The sequence below is a fragment of the Nycticebus coucang genome, chromosome 13 (assembly GCF_027406575.1).
Source record: "Nycticebus coucang isolate mNycCou1 chromosome 13, mNycCou1.pri, whole genome shotgun sequence".
NCBI classification, from domain to species: Eukaryota; Metazoa; Chordata; class Mammalia; order Primates; family Lorisidae; genus Nycticebus; species Nycticebus coucang.
The window spans coordinates 81,807,285-81,832,161 of NC_069792.1; the positions used below are offsets into that span (position 1 = coordinate 81,807,285).

The 24,877-nt window shown below is 39.9% G+C and overlaps 1 protein-coding gene across 4 annotated transcripts in view; it reads left to right on the forward strand.

The window, feature by feature from the left end:
• The window catches only part of COL14A1 (collagen type XIV alpha 1 chain), a 239,651-nt gene that overhangs the window by 101,584 nt on the left and 113,190 nt on the right, over nt 1-24,877 (forward strand). For 3 of the 4 annotated variants that reach the window (XM_053558381.1, XM_053558383.1, XM_053558384.1), the window contains exons 14-23: nt 28-167; nt 6,558-6,684; nt 8,397-8,536; nt 9,008-9,140; nt 10,488-10,547; nt 12,180-12,331; nt 17,628-17,757; nt 20,429-20,551; nt 22,689-22,838; nt 24,104-24,220. In XM_053558381.1, coding sequence (XP_053414356.1) covers nt 28-167; nt 6,558-6,684; nt 8,397-8,536; nt 9,008-9,140; nt 10,488-10,547; nt 12,180-12,331; nt 17,628-17,757; nt 20,429-20,551; nt 22,689-22,838; nt 24,104-24,220 — 1,272 coding nt within the window. The remainder of the gene's footprint in view (nt 1-27; nt 168-6,557; nt 6,685-8,396; nt 8,537-9,007; nt 9,141-10,487; nt 10,548-12,179; nt 12,332-17,627; nt 17,758-20,428; nt 20,552-22,688; nt 22,839-24,103; nt 24,221-24,877) is intronic. The other variant, XM_053558382.1, reaches the window with a different exon arrangement.

Consider the following 24,877-nt stretch of genomic DNA (forward strand, 5'->3'; position numbering starts at 1 on the left):
TATTTTTCTCTTCCGCTTATGGTCAAGTGCCTTTAAGTCCACCACGAAACCTGAGAATCTCCAATGTTGGCTCTAACAGTGCTCGGTTAACCTGGGATCCAATGTCAAGAAAGATCAGTGGTTACCGAATTGTGTACAACACTGCCGATGGCACTGAAATCAATGAGGTATGTTGTGGGAGCATCATGAATATTTTTCAGGTGGTGTGTGGTAGTTATTTGTGGCTGCATAGCCAACAACCTCAAAGCCTACTGGCTTGAAACAATACCAATTATTGATTTTCTGTCATGGTTTCAGTGGGTCAAGAATTGGGGCTTGGAGATGAGTGACAAGGGGTCACTCGTGAGGTCATAGCCAGATAGTGGTTGGGACTGGCTTCATCTTGGTGGCTTCTCTGCTCAGGTGCATGGTGCCTGGACTGGGAAGGCAGCACAGCAGGGCTCTGGGGCAGGTGTCTGTCAGTAGACTCTGTACCTGTGTCTCCAGTATTCAGCTTCCAGGGAGGAGGCTCGGTAGGCCCCTGCTGCACGTCCAGAGGGAGAGCTCTTTAGTGGAAGCTGCATGACCTTTAATGACCCACTCTCAGAAATCACTTACTATCACCTCCACCACACTCCATTAGTAGGACATGTCACGAGCCCCTACCTGGGTTTAAGTCAGGGAGAAACACAGATTCCACCTGTGGTGAGAAGCATGCCAGTTATAAGACAAGAGGAGTGCACAGGCTGGAAGGTACATCTTGATGTGACCATCTCTGGACAATACCGTCTGCAATGGGGGCTGGGGACAGGGAAGTGTGTATCTTCATGGAAGCAACGAAGTAGAAATAATGCCGTGTTATCAGATTACCTCCTCTGCTTTTGAGTAAATGGGCGTATGAAAGACTAGTTCCATGAACCTAAATTTAGAAAAGAAATAATTCAAGTTTTGTGTAGGAAGATACTTTCAAACAATGGAACTTGTTGCCCACAAACACATAGTATCTCACATGCAGTGACTAATACTTTTGGAAATTCTTTACTTAGAAATGTGCTTTAGCCTGATAGCAAGTTTATTTTTATTTTATTTTTACTTATCTTGGTCCAGGAAGCTAAGACAAAGAAGGGAATATGTTGGATTACATCATTTCTATTTTCTGACCAAATAAAGCAAGTGTTTTCATATGCAGAAGCAAATTTTTTATTACAGTTAAATCCTCGCCATAGTCTACAGAATGTGTTCTCTTAAGGAAGGGGCATTGTGTAATGGACGAACAGTAAGTGCACATACGTTGACATACAGCAAAGTGTGTTCAACATCCTTCATTAAACCTTCTTAAATCCTGGGAGTAAATAATTCTGAGACGTCTGGGGTCTTTTGGACTAATTGCTTTATTTTTGAAGACAGAAGTCTGAAGCAGTAGGAAGATTAAAATGAAAAGTACTGAGCTATAGGTGTCCCTTTGTCACCAGTAAATATAAGCTACTTTCCCAAGGGCTGCAAATTCACCTGTGTAGGAGGATGAGGGGCATACTGTAAATAAGGGAACCGTGTCATTAAATCAGTAGAAGCAGACACACCTGCAGAGAAATACACTCACCTGTTTTTCTTGAAACATGAAGCCAACTTGGGCTATATTTTGTCTTCCTCTTTTGAGGACATGGGTGCAGAAAAAAAATTCTACTGAAAGAAAGACAATAATTTAAGAGCAATGCTGAGTGACCATGGTCATCAAAGAGCTTCTGTGGCAGGGACACTTGGATTTGTTGGGGACTGATGTGACAGGGTGTGTCTGTGCACCTAAGATGCAGCTGGTCTCAAGTTCTACAGGTTGTGGCTACAGAGAAGTCCAGGCAGGCTGCCAGATTATAGGACTCATGGGGAGATACCACAGATTTCTCCTTATACTTGTACACTATTTTAAATTGCACATCAACTTTATGAACACCGTGTATATAAAACTTACCAACGTAAAACATTGACTCACTGAACAATGAAAATAGCACAACTATATTCACCAATAAATATTTGTTCATTGTAGAGCATCCTCCTTTGGTAATAAAGTTTAATAAGGCAAAAATAATGGTCTTATATATATATATCAGGTATATTTGTAAGTGTAATTGTATAAATATGAAACAACAAAGATTATAGAACTTCTATGAATTTAAGCTTCTATTTATAGACAATGCAACAATTGGATTTTTAGGAAATTCTCAAAAACATTCTGGAATGAACTTTAAAATGTCCCAACTAAAATCTGCTTAGAAGGCCAGGCACAGTGGCTCACGCCTGTAAGCCTAGCACTGTGGGAGACTGAGGCAGGTAGATTGCTTGAGCTAGGAGTTCAAGAGCAGCCTAAAGCCATTATCTTGGCAAGGTGGTGGGCACTTGTAGTCCCAGCTACCAGGAAGCTGAGGCAAGAGGATCACTTGAACCCATGGGTTTGAGGTTGCTGTGAGCTCTGATGCTGCGGCACTCTACCCAGGATGAAAGAGTGTGACTCCGTCTTAAAAAAAATTTTTAGGGGCGGCGCCTGTAGCTCAAAGGAGTAGGGCACCGGTCCCATATACTGGAGGTGCAGGGTTCAAACCCAGCCCCAGTCAAAACAAAACAAAATTAAAATAAAAAAATAAAATCTACTTGGAACATAACATATAATTATAGTGGCTTTGGCTTTACGCTGACCTTCCCTCTGTTAGATCCTCTTCCTTACTCTGTGTCATTTTTGCTTTACTCCTCTCCCCAACTCTTTGGAAACCAAGGAAGAAAAATAAAACAGAGCACTTAAACAAATGTCTCTGCTGCTGACGATGACAGGATGATGACAGCTACCCCTTGGGATGGCTGGCTGTGAACGGAACCCTGCTAAGTGCTCTGCGGAGTGTACCTCGTGTGATCCTTACAGAACCAAATGCTGGAAAAGCACGGCTTGTCCAGCTGAGGACAGAAGCCACATCAGGCAGCATGACTGTGAAAAGATCTGAGAAGTGCTCAGACATGATGGGGAATTAAGTGCTGCCCTTTGAGTTTTCTAAATGCAAGGGCCGCAGTTTTTAGACATTGAGAGGCCAGTTCCCAAGAGCAGTGACTCAGCAGCAGAGCCCAGAGCTAAACCCAAATCCCTCATTCCTCATCAAGGCCTCTTTCTGCATCCCTTCCAAAATTAGGCTGAAGTTAAGCTTTTAGCTAGCCTTCGAAAATTATTCTCAGAAACAGTTGCATAACAATGAGATCATGGTCATTTGTTAACATTTCCTCAAGTTATTCTCCTGTATCTTAAAAACACTATGGACAAAATTGGTTCCAGGACTAACAGTTTAAAATATGATATTTTAATAAAAGTAAATGATACCTAAAGGTGTTCATTTGGTAAAATTAAATCATCAATGCTGAAATCATGTAAAATGCAGTCTTTTCAGCAACAAACAAAATCCTTTAATAAATAAACTCTATCCTTTTCAACAGACACACACACACTTTTTCTCTTATAGTTTCTGGTGTACCTAAGAAAATTTGATTTTAACTGATTTTGTGTATGTTTGATATTTTCACAAAATCCCTTTTGTCACAGATTTAAGACTTCAAATAAGGTCAAGACCTAACTGTGAATTATAGTTAAATAATTTTATGGCTCAGGGCAAGTTAGTTAAGCTGTTTGGGCCTTTCCTTTGGTGGAAAATAGTTATTATAAAATTACCTAAGGTTTTGTGGGTAAGGAGACAGAAGCAGAGGGAGAGACTCTAAATAAGACCATGTGTATAAAGTTCCTGACACTTTGTAAGTGGTTAGTAAATCTTAGGGATGACATTTCAAAGCAGCAGAAAACTAAATAACAGTTTAGGGGGCGGCTCCCAGGGCTCAGTGAGCAGGGCGATGGTCCCATATACCGAGGGTGGTGGCTTCAAACCCAGCCCCTGCCAAACTGCAACAAAAAATAGCCGGGCATTGTGGGGGGCGCCGATAGTCCCAGCTACTTGGGAGGCTGAGGCAAGAGAATCGCCTAAGCCCAGGAGCTGGAGGTTGCTGTGAGCTGTGATCCACAGCCTCTACTGAGGGTGACAAAGTGAGACTCTGTCTCTAAAAAAAAAAAAAGAAAGAAAGAAAGAAAGAAAAAATACAGTTTAGAAAAATAGGTCTTAAATGCAAACATTTTGAATATAAATGTGTATTTTCTGTGAGTTTACACAATGAAGCCATAGTTTAAGTAACGTTTAAGGGCAGAGAGTTTAGCGTCTGAAACACCTGTGTTTAAGTCCTTAGGTATACTAGGACTTAGTACAACCTAGCTGGTTTCCCTTTGGGCAAGTTTCTTAACTTCTTAGAGACTTATTTTTCCCATCTTCAAATTGGGAAACTAATGATTAGTTACTCTATAGCAGTGGTTCTCAACCTTCCTAATACCACGACCCTTTAATATAGTTCCTCATGTTGTGGTGACCCCCAACTATAAAATTATTTTTATTGCTACTTCATAACTAGTTTTGCTACTGTTATGAATCATAATGTAAATATCTGATATGCAGGATGGTTTTAGGCAACTCCTGTGAAAGGGTCATTCAACCCCCAAAGGGGTCACAACCCACAGGTTGAGAACTGCTGCTATAGGATCAGGGTCATGGTAAGGATTAAGTGAGGTAATGCATGGAAAGCTGCAGACAGTACCCAGGCCGGAGTGTAAACATTAAATTCTAACAATGATCTATGATGTCACCAATCCCAGGTTCAAAAGAAGATAATACACATTTTCGGTGAGTTATTGTGTGTAACCAGTGCTGCAGCTTAAAATACAGCCCAGAATTATGCAACTCAGGCAGAACTGAGCACAGACAGCTCCTCTCTGCCACGTGGCATCAACTGGCTGGGGTGATTCTTGCATTCATAAGGGAATTTGATGGGACTTCCAGAGTGACCTCACTCCATTTGATGGGGCTTCTCAGTGAGGGAGGCTGAGAGGTGAGGTTCCAATGTGGTAAATGGGAGCTCCTTTCTCCAGGGTTCACACACTTCTGGGGCTAGAGTTGATGGCTAATATATGTATATGATTTCTGGACTGGCTCTGAGTTTAGAGGAGCACTTTCTTACCTCTTTTAAAAATGTTCTTTGATGCCTTCATTTTCATTTGCTTATTCTGTTTACTAAAAAAACCCACAATGTCACATACAGTGGTGAAGAAACTAAGCAAAATTATGCCCCCAAGGGACTTACATCTCATGTTGGAGATAGACAGTGAACAAGTACATAAAGAACTGATGTAATTTCGGGGTCTTATTGATACCAGGGAGGAAACCAGAAGGGCAGTGTTAGAGAATAGACTACCGTATGGGAGAAAAGATAGGAAGAAAGAAGAACCACCTCTGAGGGGTGATTTAGGTACAGTCCTGATAGATTTGGAAGGCCTGATTCTGAAAGGAACCAGGAGTAGGGTCACAGAAAGCATGAATTGCACGTGCAGTGGCCCTCAGATGCGAAAGCTGAGGTCAGCATGGCTGGAGCCCAGCAGGCAATTGGGAGTGCAGTGGGTTATGCAAGACCAAGAGACCATCTCGGGGTGTTGGTTTTGATTTGGGGGGCAAGAGATGGTCAGTAAGAGTTTAAGTAGGGAAATGACATTTTATATTTTTGTAAAGGTCACTTTGACTACCATGAGCAAACTTGTCGAGTGAAATTAATGACCTTCCTTTTAACCTTGGTTAACATCAAGGTTAGTCATCACACAGGGGCATGAAGGGGAGATTCAAAACAGGAGAGGGTGGGAGTGGGGCGGAAGATGAAAAGTTTTCCCCTTAGGGATAGAGCACCGTCTACTCTTTTTCCCTCTCTGACAGAGGTGTCCATCAGGACCCAGTCTTCTAGACCCTGACCTCATCTTCTCTTTCTTTATGGTTTCTTTTTTCAAGGTTTGTTCTTGGTTGTCAAGTTCTCTTTTTTAGTCCTTCCATTTTCTTATACCCTTGGTCCTTATCCTCATGACTTCACATCCTTTATGCCCTGATGAGGTTGGTAAATATTTTCCTCAAATATGTCTTTCCATGGAAAACAAAGGATTATTTCAAAAATTTACTGTTTTCTTTAGTATTAATGTTCCCTAATTTTTCCTCTGCATTTTGTCACCTGTGCAATTATTATAGGAGTTATTGTGTATTACCTAGCTATGGAGGCAGCAGAGTTCAGGTAGGGAAGCCAAAAACTGGCTACCCCTAGCATAGCTGCCTGGAAATATTATACACACACACAAACACACACACACATGTATATCTTCATATACATAATTGTGTGTGTGTATATATCTTCATATATATATATATCTTCTTAAATTGTCTGCACTTTTTATCTGTAATGAATGGAAATAACATTTATTGCAAAGAATTAACTGATACGCTATCTACTTAAGTGTGTAAGATTAGAAATGTGTATATATAAACTGGCTGGTTTTATAATTCCATAATTTGTTTTTCAGTGATTACAGATCTGTTGCCAGTCAAGTAAACTACATATAATAATATTTAATATTTAATGAATTTAATAGAATGCATCCTGTAGTTAGATATAGCTATTATGACTTCTCACTTTTGCAGGTTGAAGTCGATCCTGTTACTACATTCCCTCTGAAAGGCTTGACGCCCCTTACAGAGTATACTGTTTCCATTTTCTCCATCTATGATGAAGGGCAGTCAGAGCCCCTGACTGGAATTTTTACCACAGGTAAGCCACATTATTGCTGGAAAGTTTCTCTAGAGTAGCCATATATCATCAAAACCAGAATCTGGGGCATCTTCAATTGTGATTTTGAGGAGATTGCATTTTAATTTTTATTTATTTTATATTATTATTTTAAAATGAAAAATTAGATGACTAGTCTGAGTATTGGCCAATTATTTTTCTATCAAAGCAAGGAAAAGAGAGAAAAGACTATCTAAATTTTAAAAGTTCTCAATTTTATAAAAGGGACATTGTTCTCTCTCTCGCTCAATATTTTGTTTTTGTTTTTGTTTTTGAGACAGAGTCTTACTCTGTTACCCCAGGTTAGAATGCCATGGTGTCAGCTTAGCTCACAGCAACCTCAAACTCCTGAGTGCAAACAATCTTCCTTCCTCAGACCTCTGAGTAGCTGGAACTATAGGCACCTGCCACAACACCCAGCTAATATTTTCTGTTTTTAGTAGAGAGGGGGTCTTTCTCTGGTCTTGGACTCCTGAGCTCAAGGAGCCTTCCCAGAGGGCTAGGATTATAGGACTGAGCCACCACACTGGCCACATTATTCTCTTTCTAATCTCACATTTTTTTTCTTTTATTCCTTGATGCAGAATTTTCACATCCTTCCCTTTAGATGAGTGTGTGTATTAAGTTATACTTTCAAAATTCCTGTTATCTGATAGTTTTTGACTCTTAAAAATGACAGTTTCATACTATTAACCTATTACATCATTCTATAGTCAATAATGATTTTCCCGGAGCCTGAAATCTTCATACAACAATAAGCAGAATTTTAAAAACTAAAATAAATGTAAGACATCAATGTATTATTTTTCTTTTCTGTATGTAACCTGTAGTCATCCTAAAACCATAAAATTTTTTTTTTTTTTTTTTTTTTTTGCCTCTTGGTGGTAACAATTCTACATTGTTTGGTTTCTGAAATTATCACTGATTATACCTGGAAATAAATTTAGTCTTATAGTAAAGAGAAAAGAAGGTAATTTGGAGAGAGATAAGAAAGAAGCTGGGCTGGGAAGTAATGTTTGCAGAGAAATTCAGTAATTTCACAAAAATCTCATAAAGGCTAACTCTAGTTGAAAGTCTCATGGTGTCCTATTAAAAAGTTTTAAAATGCCTGGTTTCAAATAATAAAAATCAACACCTTTACACTTTATTTTCTGTGTAGTTGGATGTTATGCTTTCTATTGTAAGCTGAGAAATAGTGGAATGTCTAATAAGCTACAATTCACTCCAGATGACTGCCGTTTGTACTAGAAGATTCTTCTCCAGAACTTATTACCAGGGAGAGATTTAGCCACTATAGCAGATGGAGCTAAAAGAGAGTGTTTCTCAGGCCCCTAGGGCACCATTTTGTTAATTTCCTCAAGATACTTGGAAAATAGTATTTTTGTAAATTAATGAATCTGAAACTCTTGTTTTTTATAGTGAATGAAAATAGCCAAATAGGGAAGCAGAGAGTTCTGGAAACTACTGGAAAACTTTTAAAATCTGTTATTTCCATGCTTTTCCTAATTTATGCTGTTGGTAAGTGCTGGAGACAGAATGTGAGGCCACAGTGGACAGATTGGTGCTGCTTTTCCAAAGCAAAAGATTCCTCAAAGAGCCTTCACTGCCTCAGCCCCTGCCCTGGGGAGCTGCTTGGGTTTTGGCTTTCTTGCCTTCTTGTTTCCTTAACAAAATTCTCCTTCCTGGGCTTACAGAGGAAGTTCCAGCCCAGCAATACTTGGAAATTGATGAGGTGACAACAGAGAGTTTTAGGGTGACCTGGCACCCCCTTTCGGCTGAAGAAGGGTTACACAAGTTGATGTGGATTCCCGTCTATGGGGGGAAGACCGAGGAGGTGAGTTGTCTGGAACAGATGGAAAATCAGTCTCCAGCATTTATCTAGAAGTGAATACTGACTGCTGCCTTCATGTTGGCCTTCTCTTTCAATTGAATTGATAATCCCAGGAGTAATTAGTATTTTGTATGGCACGGAGTTGTATAAATATCAAATCATATGAGTTTTCTAAGATTGAAATGAAATCATTGCCAGAATTTTAGTTATATGTATTCAGATTCTTTGATTTTCATAAATGACATTTGATGAAAACTTCAAAACACCACATTTGCAATATTAATAATTTATTTGCTGAGGGGATTGAAAGGAATAGCGTCTCTGGCTTGACTCTTGGGTTTCTTTACACTTGGTTGTTTCTTCCTAATGCACAGAATAACATTTTCCCTTTTTTTTTCTTTTTTTTTTTTTAATTTTCTTTTTTCTTCTTTTTCTTCAAATAAACCTAGTTACTAAGCACCAAATACTTTTCAGGTTGTCCTAAAAGAAGAGCAGGACTCGTATGTCATCGAAGGCCTGGAACCTGGCACTGAGTATGAAGTTTCCCTGTTGGCTGTGCTTGATGATGGAAGTGAGAGTGAGGTGGTGACTGCTGTCGGGACTACACGTAAGTCTTGCTGGCTATGATGGATTTTAACCACTCCCACCATCCCTCTGACCCCATCAGCCTAAGCCCTGGCAACAGAGCCTTCAATTTTTCTTGGTCTCCCAGAATTCTTCATATATCTTCACCTTCAATGAAACCAATACATGAAGATTCCTAGCATCCTTGAGTATGATCACCGTAAAGGCAGGGACCATATCTGTCTTGTTCACCATCATATTCCTGAGCACTTAGAACAATACGTGGTACAGTTTAACTCTACAACATTGACCGGAGGGACAGATAGGTAGATGGATGGATGCATGGGTGGATGGCTGGATAAAGTAATTTGTGAATGAATAAACTGGCAAAAAAATAAATCCAGGGCTAACACATCCAAGAGTTTTCTGGAATTTTCCAAATTGATCTTGGTTCCAAGAGTTTTGTATAAAATCTACTTGCTGATTCATTCATCCCTTCATTTTTTAAATATGAGGTATTAACCACATATTAAATTGTCTTTGATTGGGCTTGCTGGAATCAGATTCTGAGACAGAAAATTGTATCCAGAAGGTTTATTGAAAAGTGCATTTGGGAGATGCTTACATAAGGAGCTGAGAGCAGCAGGACAGGGCATTGAGAGAAGCTGAAACTGAGCCTGCAGCGAATCTTACTAGGGGTTCTAGAGCTGGGATGACCCTTCTGTGTTGTTTCAAATTAAGGCAAGAGGCTCAGCCTTTGTACCCCTGATTCCCCAGCACCAAAGATGAGCCATCCCCTGACAGAGGCTGTGACCTCATGCAAGGCAGTTCCCTGAGTGGTGAGCATTGGCAGCTGTAATACCTACTTATTAACAGTATCCCAGCACCTGGAAGGGGTAGTGGGGGCAGAGCACCACACACCCACTTCATTCCGCTGTCTGCCCAGGGTGAAGAAGAGAAATAGAGGATGCACTGCTTGCCCAAGCACATTGTGCTCCTTGGTGGTCTTGTTTGGCAGCCTTTTCACAAGTTAGTTACAGCGCTGTGTAATTTCCTCTAATTATCCTGGCTATGCCCCCATTTCAAAGTAATTGGGAGGTTTCACAATTGGAAGGTTAACACAAATAGGTGTAATTCTAATGTTTGTAGTAAGTCTGATACCTGTGATGAGAAATTTGGACTTCTTTGGGTTTCGGTTTCCTTATCTGTGGAGCAGATATGTCTACCTTACTTACGACTCACTTCCTCCATCTCCCAACCATGTCGAGTTTGTTGTGGGAAGCAAATGAGATGCTACCAGTGAAATTTTCTTTCAAAGCTATAAAATGCCATACACCAGTGTATAGACTTATTATCTTTACAGAAATTTTAAGTAATAAATATTTTTTAGTTGACAGTGTTTGGACAGAACCAGCTACGACCATAGCACCCACCAGCCCTGTGACCTCAGGTAAGGTGACATTTGCCCATTTTTTTGAAGTTTTATTTAAACATAAGTTATGTTATCAAACTTAATTTATTTTATATTATTACTGAGAAAAAGGCACACCTCTCCTTTCCTTCTCTGACACACTGCTTCAAGTTTCACTCCTTTCAGAACCTCTTGACATCTTCTTTACCACTGGCCATCAGTGGGTCTTGTAGTTCACAGTCTCACTGCTGTGTCTCTCTTCTTTTTCATCTTTGTCTTGGATTCCCATTCACCTTGGAGAGGATGTTAACACAGCAGCTTCCCAGGGGTCTTTGCCCTCCTCTTTATCTCAGTGACTTCTGTTGCTCTCTGCTGAGAATTATTCATATCATGGTTCCCTTACCTTTCAGCTGGTAACTGAGACCTAGCTGGCCTATTGTTCTTTCTACATCAGCTGTTTCCTTCTTCAGCTTAGTTTTCCTCTGCGCTGAAATGTACCTCCCAACTAGCTGTCAGAGTCAACTAGGAAAACACAAGTTGGCTAATATTTATGTTCTTATCTCAAACACATCAGGGATCTCCATTACCCATTCATGCATTAATTCATTCTTCAATTCATCTCTCTCAACACCTTCTTTGTGCCCTAAAATCTCTTTATCATAACGTCCTGGTCCTTCCTGATGGGGTTCTGCTTCCTTCCCTTCTTGGCCTCAACCATATTTCCTATGCTTCCCCCATTTCCTGCTGCCACCTACAACTCCTTGCTCTGAATGTGAGTTCTATCCCATTCCCACTGCCCAGTACACCCCCCCCCCATAATTTTCCAGGTAAATGGAAAATTTACTTACTCTACTTCCTCTGTGTCCCTTTTGCTATTTTTATCAAGAGCTAATCACTGCATATCCCAGAGGCCTAACACAGTGTGATGTACGTTCAAATGTTCAATGAATGTTTTCTGAATGAATTATTAAATTAATAAAGAGAAGGATGTAAGTGGAATCAGAGGAGATGGACAGAAGGAAAGGAACTCAGGGTAGAAGGGAGAAGGAAAAGAATGGGAAAGATGAGTGAGCAGGCAACTTGGGAGATGAGCGTGGATGTGCCCAAGAACGTGGGTAAGAGAGTCTGGACAAATATCAGAGAAAAGATAATTTCTGTGTGGGCTGAATGGATAAAGGCAGCCTGAGTAGAGACTGATGCTTTAAGTGACAAATATTACAAAAGAAATGGGAGGTGGGAAGTGGATGGGATGTTTGCTGGATGCTGGATTGTACACATAGGCTAACCTGATCAGGGTTACCCACTTCTCCATGGAGCACTAGTGTGAGGTTCTTGTGACCATGCTCCCTTTCAGGCTCAAAGGGGGTTTCCTAGTCCTAGGGCTTCTTCCCAGTTCTCTGTACAAGTATATATAGAGACGATGGTTTTGAGGGCTCCTTGGTCTCACCTTGTGAGCATCTCTTAAACCCATTGTTGTTTGCTTCCAGTAGGTGTCACGACTCTCCTTTAACCACTAAAGCAGAGAGAGAAAGCTGCTCTCATTTCCTATGAGCCTATGGGCCTAAACACTGGATGATGTTTACCTGTCATCACTCCACAAACAGTCTATGTGGCTCATTTTGTAATAGGGTGGGTTAATAGTTCTTTAATTCTTGGTTGTGTTTATTTCAGTTTTACAGACAGGAATCAGAAACCTGGTTGTCGGTGATGAAACCACTTCTAGCCTGCGGGTAAAGTGGGACATTTCTGACACCAATGTGCAGCAGTTCAGGGTGACCTACATGACAGCTCAAGGGGAGCCTGCGGAAGAAGTGGTAGGAATGGTCTGTATGCATACAGCTCATAGAAACCCCACAACGTCACTAACAGAGCTAATAAGCCTATCTTCGTTTTCTTGGTGACTCTGACATCTCTGGAAACTAATGTTCCCTATTAATCCAAATTTCACTCCTCATTTCTTGATGACCTTTCTTTCTCCAAAACTTGTTCCACGTACAACTTGCTTCTCATTGATAAAGCCTCTGAGCACGATTTCCAAACATGGAAATCCATTACTTCTGATGCCTTGGCCACCTGTTAGAGCACTAAAGTTGGGTCATAAAAGATCATACACTTGTATCTGTATATACATATGTACATATGTACATAAAAGTTTAATACAGATAACTTTTTCTGCCCTTGGGAATCTGATAAAATTTTTTAAGCAAAGCACATAAGAAAGGTCTTCTGAATGGTGAAAATTGTTGAACTGTTCTAATAAATGCCATCTATAAAAAATAGTTCTTTTTCATTGACATTAGCTCTTACTGAACATATTTATAGTCATTTCTAATTTATTCTTATGACTGGATATCTCCATTTAGGGATTTAGATTTTTATCTATTGAGTTTTCTTTAAGTAGTTTTACCTGTATTTCTTTTTCTGAGTGATAAATCTGATATCCTCTTAATCATGGCCTTCCCATGTTTTCTGAATTTATACTATATCATTCCTTTTAGTCTAGAACTTTTAAATATGTCTCAGACATGTTTCCAGTCAGAATAGATAACTCTAATTTGCAGTCAAAAGAAATTTATCCTTTTAGTCATGAAATAGGCTTTATTATTTGCATTTCTTGCCCTTTTCTGTAATATTTTTGACACTTTAGGAAAGAAGTCTCTAAAATATATTATTACTCAAGAATAACATCTTTTATTCACCTTCCTTACTCACAAGGCCTTTGATGGAAAATTATTTTTATATATGTGCTTATATAAACATAATTATGTTAGCCCAAAATTATTTAAGGAAAATACTTCATTTCTGGCTGATAGAGGAAACATAACAGAACACAAGGATAGCCCCAAGAATAGCCATGTCCATTATGACTAGCCAGAAGGCCCATGAAATTGGAATTGGAAGTATTTTTGAAAGGTTAATGAATTCTTAAACAAAATAGATTGAATTATAAATTCACTTGGACCATACATTTCAAATGATTCATGATTGGCAAATTCCGAAAAACTAAAATTGTACTAGGAGCGGTAATTAAAAATGTAATTTGAGATGTTTCACTTTCCCCATTATTGTCCTCATATTGTAATTAATTTCCAAAATTGAGACTTATCAAAACTTCCCAGAGTGAGAGGTTATTTTTTTTCCTTTATGTTTTTTACTCTTTCCAAGAAACACATTAAGCTTTTTAGTGAATTATTCCCGCTAATTTGGAAAGAGTAACAATTTAATCTCATGCATGCACTTGTAAGTTACACTAGGTAAAATAATAATAATATTTACTTTGGGTTGTCTCTAGATGATTTTCCCTTTGCTAGTTTCTTTCATTTCACACTGTTTGTTTTTGAAACACTTGGATACCTAGATGAAGGGGGGGAAAAGATCAAAAGTCTTAAACACTCTGCCCCAGTTAAACAAACCTGTAATAAAAGTGAAAAATATTGATAATTTTGGTGGTGATTATTTACTGTATAAAACTTTTTTTTTTGCAATACAGAGAAACTATTGTAGAATTACTTAAGTATCAGACTATTTTAGTACATTTTTATTAAACTGGATATGTGTACACCTAAATTATAGGCACCTCCTCAAAGATTCACCTGAGGGTTGACTGAAAATTTTATCTGTGTCTTATGAAATTTCACTGCTATACAAATGTAATGTATTGTTATGGGAGACAGGAAGTGGGCAGCATGTGAATTTATATTATGAATCTATGGTAGGACAGGCAGATGGAGACTTATGTCAAACTCTGAGGGTCTTGAAATCACATGGACCAAATGATATCTTCTAATGATGAAGCGTGGCAGGGAAAGATAGATGGCTACAACATATTATGAAAGCAAGAAAGGAAATATATCCAGACAAGAGGAGTATCAAATGTCCCTTGACTATAAAAGTTGACTAAATTTACATGAGTAAAGAATGAGATTGTGTATTGAAACTGAACAATAGTGTATGTATATAACACTGTAAACCAAAGCTCAGCTTACACATATGCTGAAGGAGGGAAATTAAATTTGCTTTTCTGGTTGAGGTAAATGAAGTATTTATATCTGCCAAGTATTTCCAGGAAAAAATCTTCAAATTCTTAGAAAGAAATATTTTATAAGGATTAACTTTCAACTCTGCTTGGAACTATGGAGGAGATGACAATGACATGGCCCTGAATTTTATTGTCAGGGTGGGAATGTCTCCTATTTTAATTATTTGTGAAAGGCTGCTAAGGCTTCCAGAGTTTTCCAGCATTTAAGTGTCGAAATCTACAATCATGAACTGAATTCTGAGTTGCAAGAAATTTTCTAGAGTAGGGCTAATCAAAATGTGGCTCAGTCTCCTACAAGATAAGTTTGGATATTAAGATTAATCTTTGTAGAGACATTGATAGCCATTTAATTTTGTTACAACAATTCTGGAACATAATCACTTTTCTAACATTTGATTTCATTGTATTTTATACAAATATTTGTCTATAATAGTAGGAATTAAAACAATGACACCACCACCACCTCCATCTAGTCCTTCATCACAAATATTTTGAGAATTACTGTCTAGAACTAAGCTTCGTAAGATGGGAACACAATGAGATGCAGGGAATCCTTTTTCCATTGCAGAAACAGCTTGCTGGATGAGGTCCAGGCTCCTCGGAAGAGCTTTGGGTGATATTAGAGCCAGACATGAAGTTTGCATTTCTGAAAAAATTAAAAACATGAAGCTCATTGGTTATATTTGCATCCCACTTAATCACAAGCATCTTTTATAGAATTGTTTTAGAAATGAAAAGACCATCTGCTTTGACCTGCAGCATTTGTGTTTAGTAGGAGCACATTTTTTTTACTTTGCTTTGTCGAAACAAGCAGAAGCCAAGCATAAGGAACTTTGCATTCCCAAGCAGAGATTTCCATTTTACTCTTGGGAATGAGGATCATTAGGCTGAAAAGGTTCAGTGTGGAGAATGGGGCAAAGGCCCGGACCACCGTCCTGGGGTTTCAGTGTAGCTTCTCTGCTCAACAGGCTTTGCAGGGCTCAGTTTCTCCTTTTGTGAAGTAAATGTAATGATACCCCATTCCTGAAAAGGCTGTGGTGAAGATGAAGCGAATTACAGGTTGAACACCCCCTAATTAAAAAATTCAAACTCTGAAATGCTCCAAAATTTGACATTTTTTGAGCATTGACATGACAATCAAAGTAGAAACTTTTACATAAGGATGTAACAAAAAACTTTTTTTCATGCACAAAATTATTTAATATATTGCATAAAATTACTTTCCAGTTATACGTATAAGGTATGTATGAAACCTAAATTAATTTTGTGTTTAAGACTTGGGTCCTGTCTCAGAGCTATCTCATTGTGTGTATGTGTGTGTCTATATGCGCACATAAATATTCTGAAATCCAAGAATAATAAAACCTGAAATATGAAATACTTCAATACCTCTGGTCTCAAGCGTTTTGGATAAGGGGGGGCACTTAACCTACATTGTATTAAATACCTAGAGCACAACCCTGCATGTAATAATTGCCAGGCACTTAACCTATACTGTTTTAAATACATACAGCACAACCTGGCATGTAATAATCCTTCCTGGCAAGCTAAGTGAGTTCTCCAGAATGATCACACTGTTTTTGGTACTCCCCAGGCTAAATGTGATTGGTTCCCAGGTCATGTGCTTCTCAATTTGAGAGTTGAACTGACTTAAGGAACGTTTATGCGGTGGTTTGCTAGATAGACAGATTGGAACGAATGCCCACGTTCTGCACTCCAGAGCAGTTATGTTTACAACACCCAGAAGGAAGCCGCATTGATAGCATAATACAAGTCAGGGCAACCCCGTTCTTCTTTTATATGTCCTTAGTGCCAGGGTTGTCTAAATCATTCTAGAATCAAGTAGCCTGCTCTTAAGACATTTCCCTCCCAGGACCCCAAGCCCACACGTCAGTACACCCCTGCACATGTCAGTGTCCCCCTCGATGAGGGGTAAAATCATAGTCATCTGATATAAAATCACCTAATTCAGACTTCCTCTTTTTACATTAGAAAAATATTGCTTTTAAGAGCTTAGCCATATCTTAACAACAGCTGCGTCTGGGTTCAACGTGAGGCTTCCTAGGGCTTATCTCATGATTTATAGGTTCCTTCTTTCATCCAGAAGTAGACAGCACTGCTCTTTGCCTGCTGGCATCTTACCCAGCCCTTGAATGGGAAAGTATCTCCAGCTGTCTTGGTCTTGTGATTCCCTTAAACCCGTTTGGGTCAGTTCTTACATCCTAGAGCTTTTCCAGCCAGGATTAATTTCCTTAAATGGCCCAGTGATGTGCCAGCATCTAACTGCTGGAGCACAGACAGAAAGTTTTGTGGTTTCAGCATTGAGAACATGTGGCTTTTCTGGTCTGCACGGTTCTCAGGATGCCAGAGTTTGCACTGCTGTGCCACGGGGTGCACTCACTCCGGCGACGTGCACCACACCGCTGCATCTCTCTTTTGGCAGCCTTTCAGACACACAGTGCTCATGAGTCCAGATTGAGGAAGCAATCCCCTTTCAGAAATAAAAAAGAAAAAGCTGCAACATCTTTTAGTGTTGCTAGTAAATGCACTTCACCTTAGAAAACTTGGCTGCAGCACGTGGTTCTGTTGCTCTTGGCTGGGATCCATCCTTTCTAACTGAAAGAAGAAAACGCTGGAGTCTGATTATCTCTGAAGGAGGGAAAAATGGAAGGCTGGATTTGCAAGAGGGTACTTGAGAAGAATCAGAAAGATAAGCAGCAGCAGGCTGGGCTGTAGAATGAACTCTCCCTGGCCATAAACACCTGCTAGCTGAACAGGCCATTGTTGTCTCTTCTGGAATCTTTACAAATGCTGAGAAGATGATGAGAGAAGAATATTCCTTAGAGTCTAGAATCTTCCAGTTTCAACCTTCTGCGTTAGCAATCATAAACTGAGGGTGACTATGAGGGGAGTTTCAGAGGGAAATGCTTTTGCACGAATGTCCTTTCTGTTCTCACCACTCTCCAAGCACATCTTGCGTTTGGTTATTTCAAAATTGCAAAAGTCATGCTCCATGAGTAGATCAGTGGGAGCAGGGGATCTCACTAAGACCATGGGCCTTTGTTTTTCTTTCTGTTCAGGTTATGGTGACTGGAGGCCAGAACAATCTCCTTCTGAAGGCTCTGCTTCCGGATACTGAATACAAAGTCACAGTGACCCCCATCTACACAGATGGGGAAGGTGTCAGTGTCTCTGCCCCTGGAAAAACCTGTAAGTGATGTTTTCTCCCTTTGACTTCTAGTGACTAATGAATTGGAAATGCTCATCTCCTGTAATGCACCCTGAAAGCCAGAATATAATGTAGGGAAAAGAGCAAAACAGATTTAAAAACACCAAATCTGAACCCTGTCTTTACACATACAAGCTATGTGGCTTTGGGCAGGGGCTTAACTGTGCTGGGCTTCAGTTTCTTTTCTACAACACCTAGGATTTGAAAAACCGCTCTATTTTTCTCCTCCCATGTCAAATGTATCACAAATTCACCAAAATAAATTCTCCATGACCGTTCCCTTTCTCTTCATCGGATGGGTCCGCCCCAGTCCAAGCCCCACTCCTCGGTCTCTCCCAGATGAGGGCACTGGGTCCCCCTACTTCCCCCTTATTCTCCTTGCAGCAGCCTGGGGGGCTCTTCAGCATGAAATGATCCTGCATCACGCTTCTGTTCCAAGCCACCCACTGGTTTATCATTGAACTCAGACTAAAACCCAACATCCTTTGCTTAGCCCTACAAACCCTGTATGAGCCTGCTGATCTCTTTGCTCTCACCTCCTAGAGATTCCCCAGCCAGGCCTCCTTCCCTGTTTTCCACTGGCCTCTTTAAGGTCTTCCTGCCTTAGGCTCTGTGTACTAGGGATTCCTTCCATGTGGAATGTCCCTGTCCAGATGTTTGCCATTCTGGTCTCAGCTCAATGTCACCTCCTCAGCCCTTTCTGTGCCATGCAGTGTTTCCACTCCCTATGATACTGTCTCATTTTTTTTGTTTGGTTTTGCTCGTGTCATGACACTATTTATTCTCTAGTATTTTCTTGGTTACTCACGAATTTTCTCATTGTCTGCCTCCCATTCCTGGAAGGCAAGCATCGTGAGAGCCTGGGTCCTCATCTAGCCTGTTCTCCTCTGTGTGGCACAGAGGGAGCATCACACAAGGCTTGTTTCAGATGAGCTGGCCATGATCAGTAAGTGAGGAGGCTAAATGAGAACCCTTGGTTAAGGCTCCATGGAGCCTCAGTTGTCTTCTTTATTGTTAGGATTGTCTACACTTCCATAAAGACTACCCTAGAAATGAACAACTTATAATAGTGATCATTTTATTACATCTCACAATGGTGTGGGTTAGGAAATTATTCTGCTCCACATGAGATTCATTAACATTGTCTGGTGGGTACAAGACAATTTCACCCACATGCCTGGCATCTTGGTGGGGACAGCTCAAAGGCTGGAACCAGCTGAGTCTCTCTCTGCATTGTCTCCCAAGCCTTTGCATGTGGTCTTTCCAGAAGGGTAGTCATATTTCTTACCTGGAAATTCTGGACTATACAAGCAGGGTTTCCAAGAGGCAGAATGTGGAAATTGCTGGGACAGTTCAGGGCTATGCGTAGAACTGACCAAGTGTCACTTCTGATGCAGACTCTTGGTCATGGTACACCCAGAACACACCCAGATTCAAAGACAGAAGACCCTCTCAATGGGAAGAGGGTCAAAAAAATCTGTCTGTCATAATTATCAATAGTTCCATGTGATTAGGTACAGAATGATGTCAAGGGCTGAATTCTGTGCCTGGGCACCTCCATGTGGAATTTTCAACTAATTTTGTGCAGATGGTTGAAATTCTGTGACCCAGAGTTTTAATTCTGCTCAGCCAAGCAAATAGCATTGTGTCCTCACTTAGTAGTGCTGGATCGTTCTCGCCTCCCCAAGCAGGGGGGGCTTCCCCCTAGATTCCCACCAAGCCTGTGCATTTTGCAAGTGGAGTTGTATGGAAGGAGAGAAGGAAGGGACAAGAGCAGAGCCTTTGGGGACTTTGAAGCTTTTCCCTGCTACCTGAACATTGGTATATTGATTTTGACCTATACCTTGGAATTTCTAGCATAGTTTGGTATTTGCTGCTATAAACTATAACTGTTTGAAAACTACAGACTTACACAATTAAAGAGGAAAATAAAACAGTATCTACCTAGCACAAGACTAAAGAGTATTGCTATCTCAATATGACTTAAATCTCATTCCAGAAATGCCATGTCATGTAACAATTTCTATACAGCAAAATTATCTCACAGTGTTTGTGGATAGTCTACTTATTTTAAGCAATGATCAACACAATTCAATTCTAACAACAACAAAATGAGAATGATAATATCTGCCAATATGAATAAAATTTTGCCAAGGTCCTCTATCAAAATGGCTTTACTGTTTTGATAAAAATTGATAAACAATAATCTAAAACTTCAAACAACATAGGCAATAGGAAGATAGAAGCAAAAAAGGTCACCAGAATGCTGAAAATAATCATCGTTAATACTGTGTGACTATCACCTCAATGCTGCTGTTCATATGTCCTTTGGTAGTGGAACCAAGTGGCATGTAGACAGAAATTCATTGCAAACATTATTCAACTTGATTTGATTTAAAATTAACTGGAGAATGGTGGACCAAAATGCCACTGTGAATGAGCTTCTGAATTTCAGATGAAAGTGTTTTGTCACAAGGGTGATTCTTTTCCGTATATTTAATATTTAGAACAACCTCAGACTGTTAGAAGCTTCTCATTGTGTGTTTATTTGTAACCTTTTGGGAAAATATCTTAGATTTTGGTGACAACGGTATAGGTCATAAAGAAGGTAAGTACTCTGAATCCCTATTTTTCCTTTTCTTTCCCATTCAGTGCCATCCTCTGGTCCCCAAAACTTACGAGTGTCAGAGGAATGGTACAACAGGTTGCGAATTACATGGGATCCACCATCTGGCCCCGTAAAGGGCTACAGGATAGTCTACAGACCCGTCAGTGGTAAGTAATGCTTTGTAAAAATATTGGCACCCTAAGTAGAGACTTAAAAATGTATTTCAAAATGTTTTTATCTTTTAAGAAAGTAGGAAAAACCTCTTACCTGTTTGGAAAAGATAGTTCTTCTAGAATGGTCAGTGTAGCTTAGGGTTGATATTCTCGGAATGATGAAGGCATAACCTCACACAGAACACTATGGCCAGGTCAAGGAGCAGAATATAGATGTGGGTGCACTTGACCTAATCACACGCTAGACCAGAAGCAGCCTAAGGAAACCTTGACTCGGTTTATAGTTCCATGGATGCATAAGCACTAAACATTTGGAATTTCTAATTTTGAATTTCTCTTCTACCTCTTACTTCTTGGATTAACTGGAAAAATGGAATTTTTAATTAGACTTTTAAATCTCCTAATTTTTGCAGATTATGTTGAGAGATAAAACTCATCACAAAGTAGTAAAGTAGTTTTCCACCATCCCTTTAGCCACTTTGATAGGGAGATCCCTTCCCTCTTCTCTTCCCATACCATTATGTCTTAAAGGTGAGAGAATGAGCCAGGTAGGGGGCGATGGTATCCTGACTCTGTTGGCCTGTGAAGGGCAGACTAAGTGCACCAGCACTTCTTACATTACCACCTCCCTATACTTAGCATGCTCAGGTATGTTTAAACAGGTTCTAAGGGTCTTCTCGGTTTTCTACCTGGACCTTCAGGGCTCTGATTGTTCAACAGAAAGGGGTTCTCTAGGTGAGATTCCACCAGACGCCCTCTGTCCTCCCACCAATTGCCCTCCCCATTCCTTTCTCATCCCTTTCCTTTGCAAGACTATACTTGCTTTTTTTTGTTTTTTTCCCTTTTATTAAGTCATACACACATAGATCATGAATACATTTATGCGTTTGTGGGGTACAATGTGTTGATTTTTTATACAATTTGGAATGCTTACATCAAACTAATTAATATAGCTTTCACCTCATTTACTTAATTATTGTGTTAAGACATTTATGTTCTATACTTGATAGATTTGACTTGTACCCTTGTAATATGCTCCATAGGTGTAGTCCCACCATTTACCCTCCCTCTGTCAAACCTCCCCTATCCCCTCCTATCCCTCTCCACTTCCCTCCTTCATCCTGGGCTATAGTTGTGTTCTATCTTTCATAAGAAAGTGTGAGTAATTATAAGTTGGTTTCATAAAAGTACTGAGTACATTGGATACTTTTTCTTCCATTCTTGAGACTCTTTACTAAGAAGAATATGTTCCAGCTCCATCCATGCAAATGTAAAAGAGGTAAAGTCGCCATCTTTTTTTAAGGCTTGATGGTATACATATACCACAATTTATTAATCCATTCATGGGTCGATGGGCACTTGGGCTTCTTCCTTGACTTGACAATTATGAATTGAGTGGCAATGAACAATCTGGTACAAATATCTTTGTTGCAAAGTGATTTTTGGTCTTTTGCATACACACCTAGTAAAGGAATTGCAGGATCAAATGGCAGGTCTACTTTTAGATACCTGAGTATTCTCCAAACTTCTTTCCAAAAGGAATTTATTAGCTTGCATTCCCACCAGCAGTGCAGAAGTGTTCCCTTTCCTCCACATCCACACCAACATCTGTAGTTTTGGGATTTTGTTATGTGGGCTACTCTTACTGGAGTTGGATAATATCTCAAAGTAGTTTTGATTTGCATTTCTTTGATGATTAAAGATGATGGACATTTTTTCATGTATCTGTAGACCATGCGCCTGTCTTCTTCAGAGAAGCTTTTGTTCAATTCTCTTGCCCACAATGAAATGGAGTCACTTGTTCTTTTCTTATTAATAAGTTTGAGTTCTCTGTGGATTCTGGATATCAGACTTAGAGGGGGACCAACTTCTTTCAGTAAGCACAAAGGCAAAAGATATATTTGGGGAAAGGACAAGGTCCCTAAAAATAACCTTTACCATGGAGGTTGCGCTATGCAGGGTTTAGGGTTCAGAGCCAGCTGAGACTAGCTTCCCACCTCAGGCCTGCTGTTTGCTTGCTGTGTGATCCTAGGCAACAGAAAAGCAGTTGAATGAGTACAATTTGCTCCGAGAGTGCTCCCATTTTTTCCATATTTTGTTCTAACTAAAATATGTACTCTTTTTCCTTTAGTTCCTGGCCCAACACTGGAAACGTTTGTGGGACCTGACATTAACACCATTCTTATCACAAACCTCCTCAGCGGAATGGATTACAACGTGAAAATATTTGCCTCCCAGGCCTCAGGCTTCAGCGACGCCCTGTCAGGCCTGGTGAAGACGTGTAAGAGTGACCCCCCAGGCTTTGTTTTCACTGTCACTCTCCTTCTCACCCCCTGCTTCCAGCTGGAGGGTGGTTTTTCTTTTCCCCAGTGTTGCCCTTTCTGGATGGTGTTGTATGGAAAGAAAGGGGTGTTCTTCTCTTCACGCGGGGTAGTTCAGAGCCCCGGCTGGCAGGCGGAATATCAGCACCTGGCTTTCCAATAGGCTTGACGATAGCAGATACGGTTTCCTTCTGGAAAGTCTTTGTTGGCATTTTTCAAATGAGATGAGATTTTCCAAACAGCCTGTAGCCTGACCTGGCCAAAATGAAAATGTGGCCAGGAGAAGTTAGTCTTTTCTCAGAGCCATTGCACTATCCAGGCACTTGTGCACATGCGTGCACGTGTGCACACACACATACACACACACACACTCACACACCCCATCCTTCAAAAGTACGTGTCAAGCCACTTGGAGGACTTTCTTCTCTACTCTTTTAAGAGTTTTCATGCTGCCTTCCTACCATCTGGGACATCTCACTGGCATATACCACTCTCAGACACTCAGGGTTTTCCAAACTCCAGCATGTACGTTTCATGTTCTTCAAGTTTGTTACACTTCCACACCATCTGTTTCAGATATTTCTTCAAATCAGCTTACAGTTTTTGACCTACATACTTTTCAAAACCCACATAGTCACCCTAAACAGAAGGTTAGTATTTTAATATGCATTAGGATAATACATAAATAACCAAAATAAAAATGGTTTAGCTGTATACTAACTAAAATAATCCTAGGGGCCATCAGCAGTATCTACCCCCTCTGGAGAATGGTAGCCATGGCAATATCAAAAGGTTAACACATTCCCATTATGTCTACTTTGCTCTTCCCTTTTATTTAAGCCCTGGATAGCTCACTGGTTGATAAGCATATATTTTATTTCCTTTTTTAAAATTGTACAAGTATTTACACAAATCAATAAAGAGGGAGGATTAAAAGATCACCCAGGATTCCACTGTCGATTACATCCAGTGTCTTTCCTGTGAATATATATTTCCCTTTTCGTGTACACACACCACAGACCATATCCTGCAAAGTGTTTTGCAACCTGTTTTCCCAAGTTATAAAATAGTTATCTTTTTTTACACTAACTTATTGCAAGTTGATGGATTTCCTACCTCTGAGTATGAACTTTGAATGGAAATTTTACTGTAAGTTCATTTCAAACATGGGGACATTTGTACATTATCAGCCATGGGATCCAGCTATGTTTCTATTTCATTATAGTATTCTTGGGTGTGACCGATCTCCAAGCCAACCAGATTGAAATGACCAGTTTGTGTGCTCAGTGGCAGGTGCAGCGTCATGCCACAGCCTACAGAGTAGTTATAGAATCTCTCCAGGGTAAGTACAGTCTATTGCCTATGTTTCCTTTAAATGCTCATGTTCTGGGTTCTATGCACATCACTATGGACAGCACACAAGTAACACTGTACAAAAACCCTAAGCCTCAGGAGGCTGTACAACTATCAGTCATACAGCATATGGAGTCAGGCCAGCTGGTTAAGGGAAGGAAGGAATGGAGTGAGGGAGAGTTTTTCTCATCTGTTAGTAGATATAACCATAGTGCTGATTTTTTAGAGTTCTGTGAAGATTAAGCTGAGATGATTCATGTAAAACACTTGCAAGATGCTTTGCACAAGGAAGCACTGAAGAAATGTTAGCTGCTATTGGTAGTAGCAACCAAAAAGCTGGGACGAACATCTGTTAACATGGTATAGCTCTGTAATTTTAGTATTCACACTACAGAGATTATGTTTGAACTTAATGTTTTTCTTAGTGTTTCTTTTGGGGGGGGAGATAATTGGTGAACAACAAACTCTCATTTGGGAGAAAGTTTAATGGATCTACACCATCACGAACAAGTTCTTCAGCATTACAGTTCTCAAGTACATTTGCAATTTGGGACTTTGTTCCAAAGTTGAAACATGAAAAATGTCTCTTTGTCTTCATTAAAAATATCAAGAACAGAAGCAAAAAAATGATTTTAAAAAAGTGAGT